This window comes from Petromyzon marinus, chromosome 15, assembly GCF_048934315.1.
Source record: "Petromyzon marinus isolate PM22_M1 ecotype Great Lakes invasive population chromosome 15, UKy_Petmar_22M1.pri1.0, whole genome shotgun sequence".
NCBI classification, from domain to species: Eukaryota; Metazoa; Chordata; class Hyperoartia; order Petromyzontiformes; family Petromyzontidae; genus Petromyzon; species Petromyzon marinus.
This window is the reverse complement of record NC_133681.1, coordinates 14,946,752-14,968,009: the sequence shown is the minus strand read 5'-3', so window position 1 is coordinate 14,968,009 and position 21,258 is coordinate 14,946,752. Positions and strand designations below refer to the sequence as shown.

Here is a 21,258-nt window from a genome sequence, read left to right as displayed (position 1 = left end):
TTTCAACCATATTTTAAGGTCAATTTATTTTCACATTTTTGCCAAACAAGGAGATTGTAAACTTCAATACAAACAGAACCATTAAAACAGCCCAACATTTGAAAACGTAAGTTCTGAAAAATGTATTTGTAAACGTGACAGGTAAAATGTAAGAGTAAAGCTCAGTTAAAGTACTATTTATATTTATACTTAGTTGGATCTGCTTGCCAAAAGCTCGACTGATCTAACATGTAAGCATGGTAGGGCTACATGAAGCACAATTTAGCGTTTAATGCCATTCAAATAAATGGGAGAAGCCTTGAAGCAATCATTGATACATTTTAAAGGAGGTTCAAGTGTCGAATTCGAAACTGTACATCGTGTTAAAGTCTTTAAACTCGCCTACAATAGAAGGGTGAAGGAGGACTCAGAATTAGAGGCAAGTGGCACACCCCACAAAACAGGTCTAGTGGAAGGTCAATGTGCATGTCGCTTTACGAAATGTTACATATTATTTGCAATTGTATTCTCTATCCACGTGATATAGTTTGACACTTTAGTGTAGACACCGGGGTAATTGGGATATGCACAACCATAGCCCCAGGAAACTATTCCATTCAATGCGCCATTGCAGATCAAAGGCCCGCCAGAATCTCCCTGAAAGAAAAAAACAATGCGATACGTGAACATACAAATATTAAATTAAGTTAAAACGTACAGGATGCTCCGACACGTGTCCAACGCCGCACAAACTTGCTGGGGACTGCAATATAGGCAGATGTGAAAATGTTTCATGTGAACATCTAGGGAGAAAACATTACCAGTTAAAACAAAGCACAATCTGCCTTTGAAACATTAGATCGAGAAATTGAATGTACACGCGCATTAATAATACATTGCTCCGCATGAGAAGATCAGACACTTGAACGTCTATTTCAAATCGACAGGCTTCACCCATAGACAGATACTGCACTGGGTTCAGGACAGATTTGCAAGTCAGATGCGACACTTTATACAATCATACAAAGGGTGGCAGGTGGGAGAGCGCTAGATTTCAGCGGTTAGCTTGCTGTGCCTTGACCGTGATAACCTGGCCACGGCTAACATCAGTGGCAAGTGATATCTGAAGCTGTTCTGAGCCTCTATTGCCACAAACTCTCAGTATCCAGTATGGTGAAGGATTGTCAAACAAACTAGGATGAGCATGACAAGGAGGCTTTCATCCAAAAAGGTACAGAAGATTGATAAACGGCTGTGAATCGTGTTATTTTTCCGAGTATTACTTCAATGCGATAGAAACGATTTTCTTTAGAGGAAAGCCTCCGAGAGCCTCAAGACTTTCAGGAGTGTTCTGAATTGGGTTATTTGATCAATTCCATTCTTCATTGTTTCGCATGTGGGAGAAACCTGGAGCACTTCACAATGTTTGTGTTTAGTTTGCCGTCCGCACCTCCGTTAAGCACGGTTGGCTATGTAAGGTGCAAAAGAAGTCCATGCATAGAAATGAAACCTGCATAAGAGCTCTGAACAGATGGGCTCATGAAACCATGTATTTTACGGTCATCTCCTGGGTACCTTGAAACCCACCTAAACCTTTACATAAGACCTCCTTCGCCAGTAGCAAGATATAGTAATAGGTTTTTACCCTTTTATCTGGCACCAAAACCGACACCTTTATACAAGGGATCATGTTTGCAATAACAACAACACAAGCAGTCATAATGCAAACAAAAAGATACAACTCTGATGATATGTACGGTCCTTGAAATTGATTGGTCCACACCCGAGACGGCTTTCTTAGAGCCTGGTCTCCACTGGTGTTGGACCAGAAGACGCCTTTCCTACAAAGCAATGGCTTGGACTTGAGAATAAATAGTACTTTAGTTTATGTATTCATTTGCTTTCCTACACTTCATACTGCTATAGTTTTTGTATTGTGTTGTTGGAAACTTTGACCCGTCCCTACTGGACATCTGTGAAAAGGAGCTTCATAGCTCAGATTTCTCCAGGAAAAAATATTCTGACCAGTCACAGCCAACAAAAGTTCAAAGGGCACATTTGTGCCAATATCCACGCACTCACAAAATGGTGTAACATTTCGCGTTTAACGAATGTAACATTTAGAACCTCCGGAGAGTCCACTCTTGATTACACGCCTCGTAAGCTGGGCGAAACCAATTCAGCTGCATTAAAAACCCGAAGGGGACGTGGAACAGAATATGCAACAAATGAGAACGCAAAGAGCTTACCTGGCAGGCATCTCTCCCTCCTGCCGCGTAGACGGCACAGAACATGTTGTCCGTGAGGGTGCCGCTGTAGGCATCGTTGCAGTAGCCGCGCGACGTCGTGTCCAGGTAGACCGCTCTCAGCGCATCGGGCATCACGCCGTTGCCCACCGTGCCCCAGCCCGACACGAGGCACGAGGTCCCGTCCTCCAAGCGGGCGCCCGCCCGCGCCAGCTGCACAGGCTGCACGGCGGCATTCAGCACGGCCGCTCGAGGCAGCTGCGGACACGAGCGGTGGAAAACGGCGAAGACAAAGAGATCGTGGGCGGGGGAGACAGCAACAAATGCATCGGCGGTTATCAGCGTCGCCGTGATATTGTTCAATGTACGATGATAGTTTGCACAATGGACAATTATCGCGACACCGAGCACCCTTGCAAGTGTCGTTGTGTTTTGCATTTTCAGTTTAATCTTCTTTTTTCCACGCTTCCAGTAAAACAGATGATTAAAAAGTTCAACTGCAGTTCACGCAACACAAAGCCTGCCGCGAGTCTTCTGATCATTGCAAAGTTGCAGTCGACTCGCAAGATGTTCCCCCCCCCCCCCCACCCGATGGCACACCACGGGAAGGGCGGCAAGAGTCAAGGATTTAATTCACGTGGAAAATAAAAATGGGAAATGGAGAAGATAAATAAAATGGTACATGACACAAAGAATGGGAAAAAGAACAGAAAAACCAGGAACAAAAGGGTCAGAAGAGATGATTGGTAAGAAGAGGCAGCGCAAAAAGGCCTCGATGCTGCACGCAGCAGCTTGTGTTTTCACAGGGGGTGGGGAAAAGGCATTCCGAGTGGGCGTGGCCATGCAAGTCACGTGATTTACAGGAGGCTTCAGCCAATTAAGATACAGATCATGTTTATAATGCACAAGTCAGAGTTCCAAACATGTGGACATCACAACCACCGAGCTTGTACTTTTACACTCCAGAAACCACTTTCTTAAATACAACATTGAATTTGGTCACAGCCATTGCTTTAGAAATATAATTATTTTGTTATTTTTCCAAACATTTGGGTCAAGAATTTAAATGCAACAAAAATATATTAACAATAATCATCGTAATTATATTTCGTAAGAACGGTCGATACGAATGCCGTGGCTCTCGCGGTGCGATTGCCATATCACGGTAACCTTAAAGCAGACAGCAGTGCAACGCACTGCGGAATAATTTGCATCGCCGATTCAAATGCTTGAACACCGAGCATGCATGAGGTTAGTGTCGTTTCAGAACTTACAGTACCCATTTAAGATTAAGGTTTAGCCGAGTAACTTGACAATTGAAGCCCTGCTCGTGGGACTCGCTTAAGTCCGTCGGCAGTTTGGAGAGTGGGAGCTTTTGTAAACCAAAACGGTTCAATCATTCCCATCGCTATGTAAATGTTTTTTTTTTACCCAATTATAAAGATTTCTGTACCAGACAAATGGTAAAGAGGGGGCGATTAAAGGAATATATGAAAGGGGGGGGGGGAACCGAGGGAAAATTGAACGTCGGTTATTGAATCAGCAGATTTGCCTTCAGCAGCATGATGTCGTTGTCGACAGTGGCAGGATCATAGCCAGCGTGCCTGATGGCCCTCTCCACCATGAACGTCTGCTCCTTGCCCTCCACGTTGCCGAGGGAGTGTTCCCCCAAGACTACTATGATGTTCACGTTCCTGTGGATGGCAGGATAGTTGCAGGCATGCACGTGTAAGACAAATTAAAACGCGGCATCATTCCATCGGACCTCTGGAGAAGATTCCAGGCATGTGTTGACAACGATGGCGAAATTGTGGAGACTGACTTTTTTGAAGCTATTAACATACATTTGTTAACATGTAAGTGTATTTTTAGTTATTTTTTTTACATTCAAAACGGTGTAAGTGTTAAAGAAGAATTGAAGCACCCTGTATATGTGAATTTGAAGCCCTGGATTTGCGTACTCACGCCACCGTGGGTGGATTGAACCTCGACTCGGGGCGCTCCAAAGAGCCAACCTGGGGGGGTGGGTGATGTGATCGACTTTCTCACGTTGGCCAGATGATCTCGGTGCACCTATTAACGCTGCTCGACAGAGAGCAGTGCTGTTTCAGCTGCCCTGCCAGCCAGCAGATTAAACTGGCGACCTCCGGTTTGCGAGGCCAGTGTGCTAACCATTACACCGCCATGGCAGCATTGTGACACGCAAGTCGAGGCTACTATAAAACAAAATTGACACATTGTAATCGAATGTCAATGCATCAAAAAGGGGCAATATTTTGTCCGACATGTCAGAAGCACCAGTGTACATGCCTTGAAAACAATACTGTATATACCAATTTTTTATACAAATGCCATATGTGCATTTAAATTAAAACTATTTGTCCGCGGAGAAATGCTGCGACGTAGTTTGGTAATTGAGTACAGGGCAGCGGTGTTGCCAATCCAATCCCCGCGCGAATGGGAGGCATACGATGATGAAGCTCGTGCAGACATCGGATCCGAGCAACAACTGCATTTTTCGTCAACAGAGCTGCAAAGACGCTAGAATCGCTGAAGGGAAAAACACATCATTGGACCGTGCAATCGTTTGACAAAAAGTAACTATACCACTGGCACAGTTTCGCGTTGTGGGCTCGTCGTTTTCAGTAAAGGCGTTTTAAACATACTAGAGCTCGATGCAGCCCGTGTATTCAATTAATTCGGGGATGAGAGTCACGTCTGCAGTCAATCGCATCCCTTTAGACTACAACAGCAATCAATTTTCCATACATACAATTCATAGTTCGAGTCTACAGCACACTCCTTATGCATATAAAAAATATATATTTATACAGCATGTACAATATACATGAGGTAGTCCCAATTACACAAGTTACGGATGTAAGTGTTCAGCCTTCGGCTATAATAGCCAGGTGTAAAGATATCAACAGGAATGAATGCAAGTGGTGAAACGACTCTTCTAGTACTCTGCCTTTTCAGCAATGTCATTCCAACGGTGCATCATGTCAGCAAAGCACTTTGCGAAATATTAGAAAGAAGTCCACAGAAGATGATATCACAGACTTGCTTTATGGCATTCCCCCTTCAAGTAATCTCTTATCCGCATGCCAATAGGAGATGTTTGTTATATGGCAATCAAACCAAAGACGTGTAATTCTCAGGGGTGGAGTTTGACAAATTAAAATAAGAAAAAAACTAAAATGTAACTGTGCAGTCATTGGTGACGAGGCTCAGAATTAACTCGCCACTCAGGGAGCTTCTGTCTGGATTCTAAACCAAAGATGTCAGGGGATGCTGGCTCAGCACGCCGACACCCGCCCGGAGCCACCCCGGCCACTACTTTGTCACTCTAATTCGTGTTGTGGGAACGCGACTAGTTACAGAGACAGATCCTCCCCCACCCCCCCCCCGCCCCGAAAAGCTTTCACGCACGAATTATTTTAGAGAGAGCACCTATGAAGGCCCTGACGGCGCACTAGGGGGTGTTGTGACCAACAAGACTACGGCCCAGGCACTGTCGTCTCTGCAGTGGGGATTCTTTTTCCCACACTGCACGAGGTGCTCATTTAAGATTTGAGGCCAAAACGACCTGGTGGGGTTAGGTTAATGGGGGAGAATAGCACTGGTTGGTTGCTAACCGTTATAAAAACAAAGATAGCCTTAGTAGACGTTTCGGACAAGTGCTGTTTGCAAGCACACACATACACACACGTACACCTTTGTGTACGTGTGTGTATGCATGTGTGTGTGCATGTGTGTGTGCATGTGTGTGTGTGTATGCATGTGTGTGTGTATGTGGGGAGCGATAGTGTAGCGGTTAGCGCGCTAACCGCTACACCTGGTGACCCGGGTTCGATCCCCGCTCACGGCCAACACCAGTGACGATTATCTTAACTCGGTCCCGGGCCTCCACTAGGTCGACTCAGCCTCCTCAAATGAGTACACGGTGTGATGTGTAAACATCACCGCTAGGGAGACAAAGGCGGTCAGGCGTTGTTGCTGGCCACCCACCCCCTCGTGTATCGTTACGGTACTTGCCCCAACAGTCTGTTAAGGCTATACGGAGGATCTTTATCTTTGTATGTTGAACTTCTTCCAACGTGGACTATATTTTTGTTAGCAAATTGGTACCATCCTGCAGTGGAGAGAAAGGGAGACAGAGTTCAATTCCTTACGTGATCTCACAGTGGGCCGCCGTGAGGACCCACTTGGCATTGATGAGGGTGCCTCCGCAGTAGTGAACACCATTCTGCTGCAAGGAGGCTTGGTATGGCAGGGAATTGCGAGCCACCTCGAAGCCTCCCACTATTCTGCTCCCGACCACTCCGGTCTCCTCCTCGCCTGTGACACGGCGAACGGGTGAAAAGCCACGAACCAATTACTTCAAAGTCACGATGCCCATCATTCATAATTGCAGTGCATTTGCATACTAATGTTAAAAGAGGTATTGGTAATTATGGCAGTATACTTCACCAAATTACAAAGTAATATGCAAGGGATTTTCTCGGTAATTACTTTGTGTTTATTAGGCCTCTAGTAATGACACAGTATTACTATATTTAAATAGCAGTGGGGGAAATGACAGCAAGGAAAGCGAGTATTTTTTAGTGCATAATTAATCCCGTGCACAGTATTTCAGAATAACAGTCATAATATAAATGCAGAAGAAAACACCATTTACAAGTCACAATCTCAGTGTTTTCAAATCAGGTTCACGTTAGAAGCTTTACTTTATGCATGCATAAATATTTTTTTACGATTCAATCGTCACACACATGGACGTTCAAACCATCATATAATTATTTTGCACGGGGTTCGTGTTCTAACACCAATCCAGTAGTCTACACATTTGCACATGATTCAGACACGCACAGAGCTTGTAGTATTCACACGTCTGTTAAATATAACAATTATATTATCTGAAGGGTTACATGTTTGATCGAACATTAGTGGATAAATAAAATTACATGGGTGGGGGAGCGAAACAAATATCGCAAAGCTCAAAAGTAAAAGTATGCACTGCCGACTTAATGTTGTTAGCCGGGTCTCCGTGCGGTGTAGAAACGGCACGTGCCAATTTAGTACAGCACTTCAAATGCATTGGATAGCTCGTTCCAGAATTGGCTTGCAATTTTCTGTGGTGGTTGTTTACAACAACTTAAAAAAATGAATAGTATAAATTACACTAAACTTTAAAAGTTTGCTAAATTTGGCTTCGTAAATAAGGAGAATTTTTTTTTTTTAAAGGCTGGGTCACTCCACCCCTAAATGATTGGAAGGCATGCTGTATGTGACAATATGCAGTTATTGTGGATAACTGCACGCACCACAATGAAACCAAACACCAATTTGCACTTTTACAGCATCAATCAGGGCAGAACTTTTTATCCTTTAAGTTAAACAACATTTTCTTGATGCAAAGCATGTTTTATCTAGGAGCTCAGTTGAAAATTCAAATCAGTACAACTGAAATTACGTATACTTACAGACGTAATTGTTGCACGTTAATATGCATGAACAGTAGTTGCACTTAAGCCCATAAGAAAATTATTACGGCTTGCAAAATTAGAAATGAGAGAGTTTTGCTTTGTAAACCACAACGCACCTGTTGTGTCCAAAAGACATTCCAATTAAAGTTTAAATCTGCACAAGATACCAGTCACTCAGTTTTTCAAAAGCGTATTCATCTCCAATTTCCTGTCCTTAACACCTTCACCATCCTTCTCATTCTTAACCTCTCCTTCCACCCCCATCACCCTACTCGCCCTACCTTGCCACCCCTTCCCTCTGCCCAACACACTCAAATCACATCCCTTTCCCCCCCCCCACGACATCAGCCAATACTAATATACCATTTTTAACTCTTGTAAAGCGCTTTGACAAAAAGCGCTATAGAAAATCCAAGATGAGATAAGATGACCGGCAATTCTCATCTAAACACAATAGCAGTTTAAAAAGAAACAAAAAATTTACCTTCAGCGTGACCCACGGCAAAACTGCAGAGGAGGAAGACGACAACAGTGGCAAGCAAAGCGTCCATTTTGTTTTTTTTGTCATCCATGCCACCTCCAGTGACCGGCTTTTGTAGAATTACCATACCTCGTTAAATCAAATTGTGAGTTAGTTGTTACCATGGTAGCTAAATAGACTGAGTTCATAAATGTGTGCTGTCGTGATCATTTAAATCAGGTGGAGACAACTCTGCAATTGTGATTGCAATCTCATGATTATCTTTAAAATCGAAAGCCATTTGTGCAATTTGTGATTGGTATAATGAAAAATACAAATAATTACAGTATTCTGAAAATAATAAATGTTTTTTTTTAGAAATACACAAATAACCCATCTTTAGAAAATGAAATTGTCCACAGTCAAAGTGCTAATACCAACACCTGCAATGCTTTATGAATGTTGACAGCTGATAAAGCTGTAATGAGTAATTGGCAGGAAGCCGGTGAAAAAGGACGTTCATGCAACGACTTTGACATTTGGAAAGGGGGAAACGCTTGTCTATAAAAAAAATAACAATGTGGTTATATTATTTACATAAACAGCATGTAATGATTTAAGCCTTGACATATAAAGTATCTTAAACAAGTTGAAATTAAGTTATTTAAACCGAGATTTACTTAATTAGAAATGTACCTATTCTTGAAATATATGTATTACGTTAATATTATGGAATGCAACATATTGTAGCTATGCAGTATGTGGACTAAATAGCAAATATATGCAACTGTATATGCATAGACAATGCAGAGTCCTTACAAAACAATATGCAATGATGGATTTTCAGATAAACACTTAGGTCATAGTTCAGTACACACAGTTTTGCATATCCACTATGAAATACATGTAAATGAAATCATTGAAAAAGATGCATATTTACCTCTGCTTTGATGTTATGAATTTTAAGTTCTAGTCGAGTATAATGATGATAATTGGAATTTGCAGAAAGTTAAAACATTTGGACATTATCCGATATGTGAAAACCATCTTCGTCCACCTTGCTTACGATCTCGGCATGCATGCTGTCTGCTATTAATACTCTCAGTGTGTTTGAAGACCGTGAATTTGGAGAGTTTTTTTCATGTCGTGTTATTAAAGCTTGTGTTTGATCATCTGTAATTATTTAAAATACTTCTAGACTGCTTTAAATCGCACGTAGGAAAAAGGGAAAAACTAATAAGTATGGTACTTTGAAAAAAATGTTTGTTTTTGTTTGTTTTAATATTTATTAAAAATATGCAATTCATGTCTTCAAATATTTTCAAACAGTTTTAAAATTAATATCCAGCTAACATATACTTCACGTTTTCTGGTGAAAATGTAAACACGTATTTATATCGAATGAAATTTACCTAACCGAGCTGTGGAAAACCCCTTTGAGAATTACAAATTGTCCAGTCTAAAAGGGCAAAATATGTCCACAGAGCACAGGGTGTAATATTGTCCGTGTGCATTAGAGGCTGCAAACCTCAACAAATGGATTTTTCCAAAGGAAGACCTTTTGTATTAGTTAACACCTTTAATGTCAGCAAACTGAAAGCAGCCCATTTATTGCCAGATGTCATTGGAATGCGTGTGTGGCATTTGTAAATAATTCCTCTCTTTCGTTGTGGACATTTAAATGAACGGAGAAACAAGAGCACACGTGTGCTGATGCATGGTGGGACGTAGCGGGGCGGGTTGGTTCCTGCCTTTGGCCGTGCTTACGCGACCCAGCAGGGAAAGCCTTGCATCTTGGTGGGGTGGTGGAAAGTGCTTGGAGATTAATGGCCTCATCGCAAGTCTGTCGGCCACAATCTATCACCAGTGACCTTGCACGTGTCTACTGCAGACAGCCTGGCAGAGAACAGAATGTACCTACTGATAGAGATGCGAGGAGGAAACAGACCCAACATCTGCCTCGCTCTGTAATTGTATATTTGTGGTATTGGAAAATGTTAGTTACGTGTTGTCGTATGCTTGTCTGTTTTCTGCACAGCAAATGAAATAATGCTTTACTTAATAATAGGGTTTTTCCCCTTTTTTCTGGCAACAAAACTGAAACCTTTTTACAAGGATGCATGTTTGCATTAACCACAATACCTGCAGTCAAAATGCAAACAAAAAAACATACTATGACAATATATGCATTGTCCTTGAAACTGATTGGTCCACACCAAGGGACGGCTTTCTTTTGAGCCTCGATCCAATTGGTGCTCGACCAGATAACGCCTTTTGGCGTCATCTGGTCGAGCACCAATTGGCGTCATCTGGTCGAGCACCAATTGGGTCGAGGCTCAAAAGAAAGCCGTCCCTTGGTGTGGACCAATCAGTTTCAAGGACAATGCATATATTATCATAGTATGTTTTTGGTTTGCATTTTGACTGCAGGTAGTGTGGTTAATGCAGTAACATGAATCCTTGTAAAAAAGGTTTCAGTTTTGTTGCCAGAAAAAGGGGAAAAACCCTATTATTACATGTTGGTACTGGCAAAGGAGGTCTAATGATGCTTTACTTGACACACACTCGCACATGCAGTGTACGTGTATACAGCATTAAACTACAGTGCAGTCTTGTATTTTACAGAAAATCTAAATGTGTCATCTGAACATGTAATAGCATATGCTATTATAACGTAGTGTAGATATGATTGTGTGTTTTTATTAAGTATAAATATAATTAGAGATTTGGTTAACTTTCAACAATGTAGTTTGTAAATGAGTACACATTTTATCCGGAATTATGGGGGGGGAGGGGGAGGGGTACGATTGTGGATTAAATAAGAAAGTGTGTAATGGTTAATGGACGCCCATCAATTTAATTTAACACTAAGACCTATCCCCCTCCACGCAAAAAAATCTCAATGTGTTTTTACACATCTCATTAGCCACACAATCTTCTTCTGTACGTGAAAGATCCCCTGACGCCATTCGCTTGAGTAGGCCGTTGTGTGCTGGAGTCGGGGTACAGATTTGAAACATTCTAAAACTACACCACAAAATACTCAATTGGGCACCACGGTAGAGAGCTGTTAACTACCTCGCCAAGTATACAGGTGCTCGCGTAGTTCGATCCCGATCCTGACGTCTGTGTTTGCATGTTCTCCCCGTGGTCAGGTCGCTTCTGAACAAGAGCTATGCAGCTCAGTGGGACATGCCAAGTAAAATAAAAAAAATAGTTTCTAGTTTTAATTTTGCATAGCAATCATCGCCACCTATTGGTGGACACATTCCCCAGGTCACTCTTGCAAATTAGACTATCTAATCTTTTGAGTTCTTACCTGGTTAAACAAAAATAAACTTAAAAACCTGAAATCTGTTTGTTAAAATTACTAAAAGAGAGCATGCAGTCGAGAGGGCTCAAAATCATCGTTACGCTGTCCTATTTCGATGTATTGCTTCATATCTAGTATCATTCAAAGTCATAAGAACGTTCTTCAGTGCCTCGTTTCCAACTGCTTCTGTCTGGCAAAAACTCTTCTATGAGCAAGATTTATGGGAAAGTTATCTTAGAGCAAAATGTGAGCCTGAGATTTATTCAGAAACTGTCCAGTTTCAATGAAAATATTGCGACATTTGAAATGGTCCAGATTATATGTAATCTCTGTTTTGTTGTGAAAATGTAAATACATATTTTTATATATATACGATGATCATAAACTTCGGCATTAAAAATTAAACATCCACAGCTGTCAACTCGACTTTAGAACACATATTGGTACTCACCCAGTCCAGATTTATTGTTACATTAGCTCAGGTTTGTGAGCACAGAGTGATTAAAATTCCCATGCACTCGTGTGACCTATAGAGTATTTATTTTAACATTGCTGAAACAGAGCCACATTGCAAGCAATATCGATATCACTATAGTACCTCCTCTTTGCATTGTTTTTTAAACGTTGTAAAACATACTTTAACGAGCCAAATGTTTATTTTCTAACAAAACCCACTGATTGAATTTTACAACCGTAAATAACATTCTTTTTTTATATTAACTCCATTCAAATAACGAATATAATACACGAGTCAGTCAATAAAAACATCAATAAATCAATTGCCCCACAAAGTAAGTGACCATGTTTTGCATTTCATGCAAAGGTCACATCGGATTTTAGTTAAAGTAAATATTTAATACTCTGCATCCCTGACGTGACAATAAATATCACTTCATGAGTAGAATTTATTTTGCTATAGATGACCAATGCGATAAATGATCATTATTTTGATTATAGTGTGCTGCTACTACTATTGTTACTCCTGCTATTATGGATTGACTCATGCAGCTAGCTAAGGATGCTAGGTTTAGTAATATATGTTATGTATGTAGCTATTGTTAACTTTCAATCACATTTCTTATGATCACTGTTACATTGTTTTATAGCATTATTTTAGCAATTTCTAGAAAGGTTTAGTTTAGCCCGATTGTTTTATATAGTATCGAGTTAGACAAAAAAATATAATCTAAATTGTATTATGATTGTTATTGTGATCAAACATCAAAATGGGATTTTTTTGCACATTTTTGTACGCAGCATAAACAAATGGTGCTTTTTCTGGAAGATTTCATTGTTTTTGTAGGGGATGTTTAAATTTGCGTACAATATATTTTGAATGTATCTTGTCATTTTATTGTTTGTTGCGGTTGCACCCGAATCAAGAGCCGAATGGCTCACAGGGTTATTCCAAATAAATGAAACTGAATCCGGAAGCATTAATCGGTGCTATAAAATGTCCGCCCTTTTTGTCAATCTACTGTTGGATGAAGTGCCACCTCGTGTCATGTTAGTTATCGAAATTTTCGACCATACTTCACCACAATGGTCAGTGCGGGTTTGGTGAAGGGGAGGCCCACAACCAGTTATGACATCACTCGCCGCTGATGTTAGCAGTGACACTGGGAAAGTCGTCACTTTCATCGAGCACAGTCAATGGTATGTGGAGCATTTTTTTTATTATAGTACAGAAAAATAAATGTTGTGAACTTTAATCGGAACAACATCATTATTCACACACAACGCTATATGCATATGTGTGAAGGTGACATCCCGGGTTCGATTCCCGCTCATGGCCAACAACAGTGACGACCACCTGAACCGGTTATGGGCCTCCCTTAGGTCGACTCAGCCTCAAATGAGTAGCTGGTGCGGTGGGTGAACATCACCACTGAGGAGACAAAGGCAGCCGGGTGTAGTACTGGTGACCCACCCCCTCGTGTGCCGTGCCGGCCTTCATAGTCGCTTGCTCACAGCACTGTCCCCAAAAGTCTGTTAAGGGTATATGGGGGATCTTTGTACGCGTGATGTGTAAAACTAAAGATATGTGACCAACTTATTATTGAATCGTCATGCGTGACAATGGGACTGTGGAAGTGTATGAGACTGATTGTGAATAAATGCCAGGGTTGAGATGTATTCTTCTAAATCAGAAATTACAATTAAATGTCAATTAGGCCCAAAGGTTGGGTTATATTCCCCACTTGATTTGAGCATAGCACAGTGGCCATGCATTGTTAACAGCCAGTAGGCGCCAGCCAGAGCTCACAGTGCAATATGTGGAGTCGTTGCTTCACAATTCTCATAAATCCACTGCTGGATAAACACCTCCCCAAGTCATCGCCATCCTTCATGGTCCTAATTAGTATCTTACCTTTCAATACTCAAGAAGTGAACTTAAATGTGTCTCTTGAAAATGCTGAGACCTCAAATGCTTTATAAACAAAAATGCTGCAAAATCACAATTCCACCCCCTATTTAACTTAACTTGTACGGGTATATTCTGAATTAATATCTTCCAACTTTGATATGAATGATATCACATTGTTTTCGTTACCGTTTCTCAAATGTGTGCCACCATAGAATCGCAAAGGTATTTTTACAATACAAAACACTCAACACAATCGTCAATAGCACTGTGGCCTTGAATGAAAACATAATATATGACGTTTCAGGCAATGGCTCTTCTTCATTGCATACATGAAGAAGAGCCATTGCCTGAAACGTCACCAATTCTATATTTTGTGCACCACTTCCAATGCCGTATTGACAAATAATTTGTTGAAGTTTTCTTCCAATAGACCATCAAGTCATTTGCCCTCTGCTGCTGCTGTGACTGATTTAACCGGTTGCTAATTTGATGGCTTTAACACGAGGCTCCCAGCGATTCAATGCATTGTCACAATTCGGGGGACGAGATTAAATTATTGTTTGTAAAATTTTTTATAATCTCGTTCGTATTTGTTTCTTGATTATTATTTTATTCTGCGCATTAGCAATAAAATATCACCATTTTCATCAGCGGCCATGCTAAATCCACTTATAGAGGAAGGCCTCCCCAATTCTTCACCATCCCTCATTATCCTTAAATAACAATAAACCTATCACAGCACACAAGCTGATATCGGTTCTCATGTGATTCGCATACACGATAAATAATTGATTACCAAATGCAATCGTTGATGCACCATTAATAATCATAAAAAATTGTATCGATTCATTAATCCCTTGTCACATACCAACTTTCAACCAAATGTAGGTTTGCATTTATGCGCAACTGATAATGCTGAAAATGATTGCCTCATGCCAAACCACTCTATCTCCCTGTGAGACACAATGAGTCACCAAATCGGCATTTTAAATTGCTTTCCCTTGCTTCTGATTTATATGAGAAGTGATGGAGATTTTAGCTCCCTAGAGAACAGTTTCAAACCCAACTTAGCATTACGTTTCGTAGGCCTATGTACGCCGTTACGTAGACGTCTTCACGTTGCTCTACCTCTTAACGAAGACCACTTTTGTCAATCTAAAGGTTGAGGCAATGACTGCAGATCAAACCAGATTATAGTGGAGTAATGTTGCATTTAACCTTACAGCCCCACAGGTTTGCATAATCCGTTTTCATTATATGGTATGTTATTGTAAAATGAAGGAATTTAGACCAAATGCGGCTGCCAAATTCTACGTACACCTTACGTTCTTAATTTCAGAGAGGTGCCTGTGGCATTGCCAGCAGCTTTCACGTTTCCTAACAGGCATAAGACAAAGGCATGATCTGATCCCCCTGGTCTAATGATGTAGAAGCTGTGGGTATATAGAGAGGGTTTTTTGTTGTTGTTAGATCTCATAAATATAAATGTGTCGTCAAACCCGCCACCACCCGATAGTCAATTAGTAAGGTTTGCACATAAACAAAACAGGCCAATTCGTTACTAGTTCAGCACACTGGTGTGTTTGGAGAGTAAACCCACAATATTTACAATTTGAGTACGGCGTTTCACTACATTTATATTTATGCGATCTAACCCAAAACAAAAAAAATGTATAACATTGGTCAAGAAAGCCTGCGTGTCAAGCTCTAGCAGTTTTCAGCATGTGTCCACTGTCCCATGATGTGTGTGTCCAGGTAATGCATTAAGAAGATTCCATTTCAAGTGTTTCCACGAGATATGCTTTGGTGACGTGTCACTCATTTACTGACAAATGGCACCTATTGTTGTCATTTGTGGTTTGTGTGTATGTGAGTGTATGTGTATGTATGTTATGTGCAATGTAGACGAGATTAACTTTTTGAAGGTAAGGCCAGAACACAATATATTGGCAATTTCCCACATTGTTACTGATGGCGACATTGTAAAATGTTCACGAGAAATCAGATGAAAAGAACATTAGCCCTCCCAATTTATTGCACCATCACACAGCTGGACCTACAGCCCATCACCAAATTCCCCACTACCCCAAGCTTCCTATCCACTCCTCATATCAACCACTGACGACACAACGCGCTGCCACCAGCCCCGAGGCCGGAATCGCTCTATCTGCTGTAATTACTGTAATCTCTAAACCCGACTTTAAATTCTCTCGCATACATTCCAAAAATGTCACATTTTTAAAAGCTCCCGTCGCTTTTCACCCCCTCAAACCTCTACCGTCCACCTAAGCCAAACCCAATTTTCAGGTCTGACTCGTCTGATCTCACCTCAACTTTAAGCCCCTCCTCCTCTCCACTTATCCGTACTGGTTATTTCGACATCCATATCGTTGTGAGCACCTCCTTACGATCTTCTCCTTTTCCATTCCTATGCCACCAGGCTCAAACATCCACTCCACCAGACATCTGTCTCCGCTTCTCTGCTGCTCCATTCTGTCGCGATATCCCTTTGCTTCGTGGATAAAAAAAAAACGCCTTACGTTGAGCACCGCAACGAAAGATGTGTGCTGAATATCTAGATAATTTAAAGTGTTTCACAGTGTTAACATTACTGCTTTAAATTTTGATTTAAAGCTTTCGTGACTGCAGTGATTCATATTCTTGTTTCTTTCGGTAAAGTCACGTTGAAGGGAAACAATAAAATAATAAAATATATATTTTGAACTTTGATTTAAAGCTTTCGTGACTGCAGTAATTCATATTCTTAGTTCTTTCGGTAAAGTCACGTTGAAGGGAAACAATAAAATAATAAAATATATAAAACAATAAAAATTCTCACGACCGTTTGTGTTATGGTCGAAACGTCGTGAGAATTTTTATTGTTTTATATATATTTTATTATTTTATTGTTTCCCTTCAACGTGACTTTACCGAAAGAACTAAGAATATATATTTTGACTTTACCGAAAGAACCAATAATATTACTGCTTTAGTTTGTTGAGTCACTCGGCTTCCTACCCTTTGAATTTCAAGAGTAACTGAACTGAATTCCCACACGGGTAATCACAACGCAATTAGTAGCAGCATTCAAAACAATCTGCAGCAGTATTAATGTGTCACTTATATCCCATTGAATATCTCAAGAAATACTTCCATACCCCGGCTCATTGTCTGTGTAGGTGTCACACCAGCATATCTTATTTTAAAGTCTGCAAATACTTCGAATTGGATGTATTCCTGCAGTGGTCTTTACACTTGAAAGGAAGAATGAACAAGTGATGCGTTACAATACAAATGGCAGTAACTCAAATATATAACGATAACGGCGTAGCCCTGTGATTACTTGCTCTCACCACTTCTGGTAGAAAGGTGACCTCATCTTGCATATTGACCCGACCTCCCGGACGAGGTGGAAGTACCCAGACTTTACCCCACTGCACGTGACCTGCCGATCAATCGTGGTGTAGCCATTTCTACTGCTGGGTAAACAGAGGCGAGGGGGAATGTATTCAACTTTACCACTTTTGTAATTGCCCTGTCTGGAGATCAAACCGATGTACTGACCATTGCACCACTACATAATAAAATATTCTAATTAAGCATCTTGCTATAAACCCAGAGATCTGAGTTCGATGACCGGCCATGGCTGACATTGGTGGCGACTGGTATCAGAACCAGTCTTGGGCCCCCTTTCTCACCAACCCACAGTGAACAGTGCGGTGAAATATGGTCAAACAAGCCGAATGTCCAACATTGCATGGGAAGGCCTTCATCCAAAAGTGGGTTATCAAAGTGCAGTAAAACTACCACGTAATTTTTTTGTGCCAACATAAATATGGTCAAACAAGCCGAATGTCCAACATTGCATGGGAAGGCCTTCATCCAAAAGTGGGTTAACAAAGTGCAGTAAAACTACCGCGTATTTTTTTTTTGTGCCAACATAAATATGGTCAAACAAGTTGAATGTCGAACAATGCATGAGCAGGCCTTCATCCAAAGTGGGTTAACAAAGCGCAGTAAATTACCGTGTAATTTTTTTGTTAACACATAAATAAACAAAACCAATATAAATAAGCGGTCAGAAAAAAGCATTACAGTCGTATGATTCCAGAATAAATCAGTTGTACGGAAGACATTTATGTTTTTATATAAATATTGCATTATGTTTCACAGAATATACCATGTTAGAATTTATAATCGAGATGTAACAAAAACATTACGTGAAGAATACATTGGAGAAAAATCCCCAAAATGTCTCGTTGCTTGCGTCTTAAAGCGCACGACAACAGATTGTTATTCACATTAAAAGGACCAAATTCCCATTGGTTACATGGCCTAGATATGGCGATTTTTTGTTGCACTTTTTACAACAACCTAAGGCAGTGTTACAGTCAAGCAGGCTACGATGCATACCCACTGGGTGCCTTGGCTGCATGTCCCCTGTTATGATAGACGACTCGTGTTTGTCCTTTTAAGGACAATAAATCACGAAAGGTTATTTTACTTTGCCGCTTGGTTAATTCACACACCTCGCGCCTGAGTTATGTGAGATATTTTGCATCACGGTTGGAATTATCTGACCATCCTGAAAGATGAGTAATGCTGTATATGCAAAATTTAAATCGTAAATAGGTCAATAAAACTACGATATATAAATTAAGAATTATTGTACTTGCTGTGAATGAATCATGTGGAATGCTCCATGATATAGACCCCAAAAAACACTCGCATAAAATATCTTCGCATGCATCCTTGTAAGCTTTATTACCTCATTCGAATTTTCTTCTGCCCATGAATTTATACTGTATTTTTATATTTATTAGCGAATGCTTCTTTTGTGTGACCTACGGATATTGCCAGTCCTGTAATGCATTATATTTGACTTCATGGACATACACAAGTAGCGTTATGAATCAAAGACGAGCAAATGCCTCTCCAAATAGGCAGTAAACATCGGATGGCATTAGCTTATCCTTTGTGCATCGCGGGAATGAGGATGCGTTAATCAGCAGGCCGATCGTGTTCTTTAAAACGGCTGCATTCGATTAGGTCATCTCTTCTGCCCTCGTGTAACTATTAGCATGTGGTTCAATGCGCGATTCACGGATGTAAACTTTCGAAAATGTAGCGCTAACCATCTCCCAATTATACACTTTTGTTTAATTCCCTCCTCCCCCTTATTTAGTCAGGCATCTTATGCAATCGTTGTGTCCCCGGTGTCTTTCATCCACAGGTTATCTCCAAACGAGCTTGGTATCAAACGCGAACTCTTGATCTCTAGTTGTGACGTGCGAATGATCAAATTGCTCACACACAACCGGTGTGAATAGGAAAACGGTGAGATTCACCGCAAGTTAAATTTCGATTTAAAGCTTTCGTGACTGCAAGGATTCATCACCGCAAGTTGCCAAGCGAGCACCCTGGCCACGCCTCGTCTTCTTACCATACCAATGTAAAAACCATCGGCCCCAACAGGCAAAGCCAAATTGGCTTATTGAAAATCCCAAAAGTTTAGTGGGAGAAATATCCTCAAGCCGTTGTGCATGGCTGCCGAAGTTTGTTTGTTTGTTGAGCCGCTGGTAGGTTGTGGCAGCGTGCCTTCCGCACATTTGTTTGGCACTCGATTTATTTGCCAAAGGCTCCAATTTTTCCACGTCAGACCTTTACGGCTCAGGCAAATTGGACTTAGAACCCTTCATCGATTACCGTGATCTAAATTTGGTGTTAGTTATTGCAGGCCTTTAAAACTAAATGTGTGAATGCTCCTCGCAGAGCATTGTGCTGTGAAAGTTATATAAATGTGTTGAAATGTTTTTTTCCCATTCATTTTTTGAAAAAAAAACAACGCCATTGCGTAACTCGCCGCACACTATTCGCTCGCTCTCGAAAAAAAGAGGGGTTCGACTTAGAGGCACGAGGAACCGTAGACAAGCGGGAAAGGCAACCGTGTGATGAGCCGCCACCAAACCCCCCACCAAAGCTCTGCGGTCACCTATATGTTAAGACGTTATCAGCCAAATCATGCGTTTACATGTTGGAGGAAACCGAAGCACATGGATAAAAACGACGCATGTGAGGGGACAGCACTTGGTCATGTTCAGATGGCAGAGTCCACATTTGCTGTACCACCTTCTCGTGGCAAGCCAGGGGGGATGGCATCTCTTCGATGCCCACGGGAAAAGGAGTTTCGCGAGCATTTTGTGCGAAGCACCAACTCTCGCTGCCTCCACAGGAGTTCTGGATTACGGAATCGGCAGTAATTTAACCTTGCGCGCTTAAGTGGTCTTCTAAAAAAAAGAGGTAGCCTGCTATTTTATGGAGTTTCAGAGGTGAAACATGATCATTCCCAATAATTTCACAAAATCACTAGAAGATATTTCCTGCATTACGAAGAATTCAACTAATTCTTATCAAAGTATCAAATGCAGTGTTAATGTACAGATTAAATAAATCAGGAGGGACATTATTCATGTTTTCATTATTACTTAAACAGTCCATTGCGAAGTAAAAATGTGCTACTAATTTATTTAATAATGAATGTGCATGTATCAATTTGATTTATTATAGTTAATAATGCTCCATATATAACGTTTTTGGGAGTAGTACCACCGTGGTTAACACACTGTGCTGTGAACACATTGACTTGAATTTGATTTATGTCCACAGCTAGCATCAGTGGTGACTAATTCTCCAGCATGCATTAATCATGGTGGTCAAATATGGTTAAACAACGCCCATAATACTATGTAACACGATTTCGTGTTACTGGGTAGTAAGTCATATTCTTAGCTCTTTCGGTAAAGTCACGTTGAAGGGAAACAATAAAATAATAAAATATATATAAAACAAAAAAATCTCACAACGTTTCAACCATAACGCAAACGGTCATCATCAGGTGTGAAAAACCAACGGCAAGAAACATTTGAAAGAAGTGTTTTTAGAAGGACGAGTCCATCTATGTTCTGAAAAGAGGAGGAGGGAGACGAAAAATTAATGTATGCTGTCTGAAAGCCACCGTAAGCGTGAACAATCAATTAAGACCTGTTATTTTCTACACACGTTTTCTCATTGAAAATAGGTACATTTCAAAATATCAATGTTCTGGTCACAAAAGCAAAGTTTGTGGGGAATTATATCAATTTTCTTTACCTTTAAAGCGAAAGCAATTTGGAAATAAAACTTTCTACCCAGGAACAAAAATATATATTTTTGTTACAAAATAATTTGTCTGTGGGGACTGATGAGAAGCTATATGAAAAAATATCATTGATTAAAAATGCGTTGGTTGTTTTGTATAAAGTGCTATATTTCATAGGAAGTGCAGCTGGATAAACAAGCCATGTGTTTCGATTTAAAGCTTTCATGACTGCAGGGATTCATATTCTTGGTTCTTTCGGTAAAGT

At 40.7% G+C, this 21,258-nt stretch overlaps 1 protein-coding gene across 3 annotated transcripts; it reads right to left on the bottom strand.

Annotated features, from left to right (window-relative positions):
* Positions 1 to 7: 7 nt before the first annotated feature.
* LOC116942717 (trypsin-like) lies at positions 8 to 8,308 on the bottom strand. Of its 3 annotated transcripts, none has more exons than XM_076067326.1 (6): positions 8,199 to 8,308; positions 6,401 to 6,566; positions 4,150 to 4,240; positions 3,778 to 3,919; positions 2,229 to 2,483; positions 8 to 636 (listed from the first exon to the last, which is right to left on the bottom strand). In XM_076067326.1, the coding sequence occupies exons 2-6, from the start codon at positions 6,471 to 6,473 to the stop codon at positions 484 to 486; spliced, it is 714 nt and encodes a 237-aa protein (XP_075923441.1). In that variant the 5' UTR covers positions 6,474 to 6,566; positions 8,199 to 8,308; the 3' UTR covers positions 8 to 483. The 3 variants fall into 3 exon arrangements, with proteins under 3 accessions (XP_075923441.1, XP_075923442.1, XP_032810884.2); XM_076067327.1 differs by having other exon boundaries at positions 6,434 to 6,566; XM_032954993.2 differs by lacking the exon at positions 4,150 to 4,240 and having other exon boundaries at positions 8,199 to 8,285.
* Between the last annotated feature and the right edge of the window lie 12,950 nt (positions 8,309 to 21,258).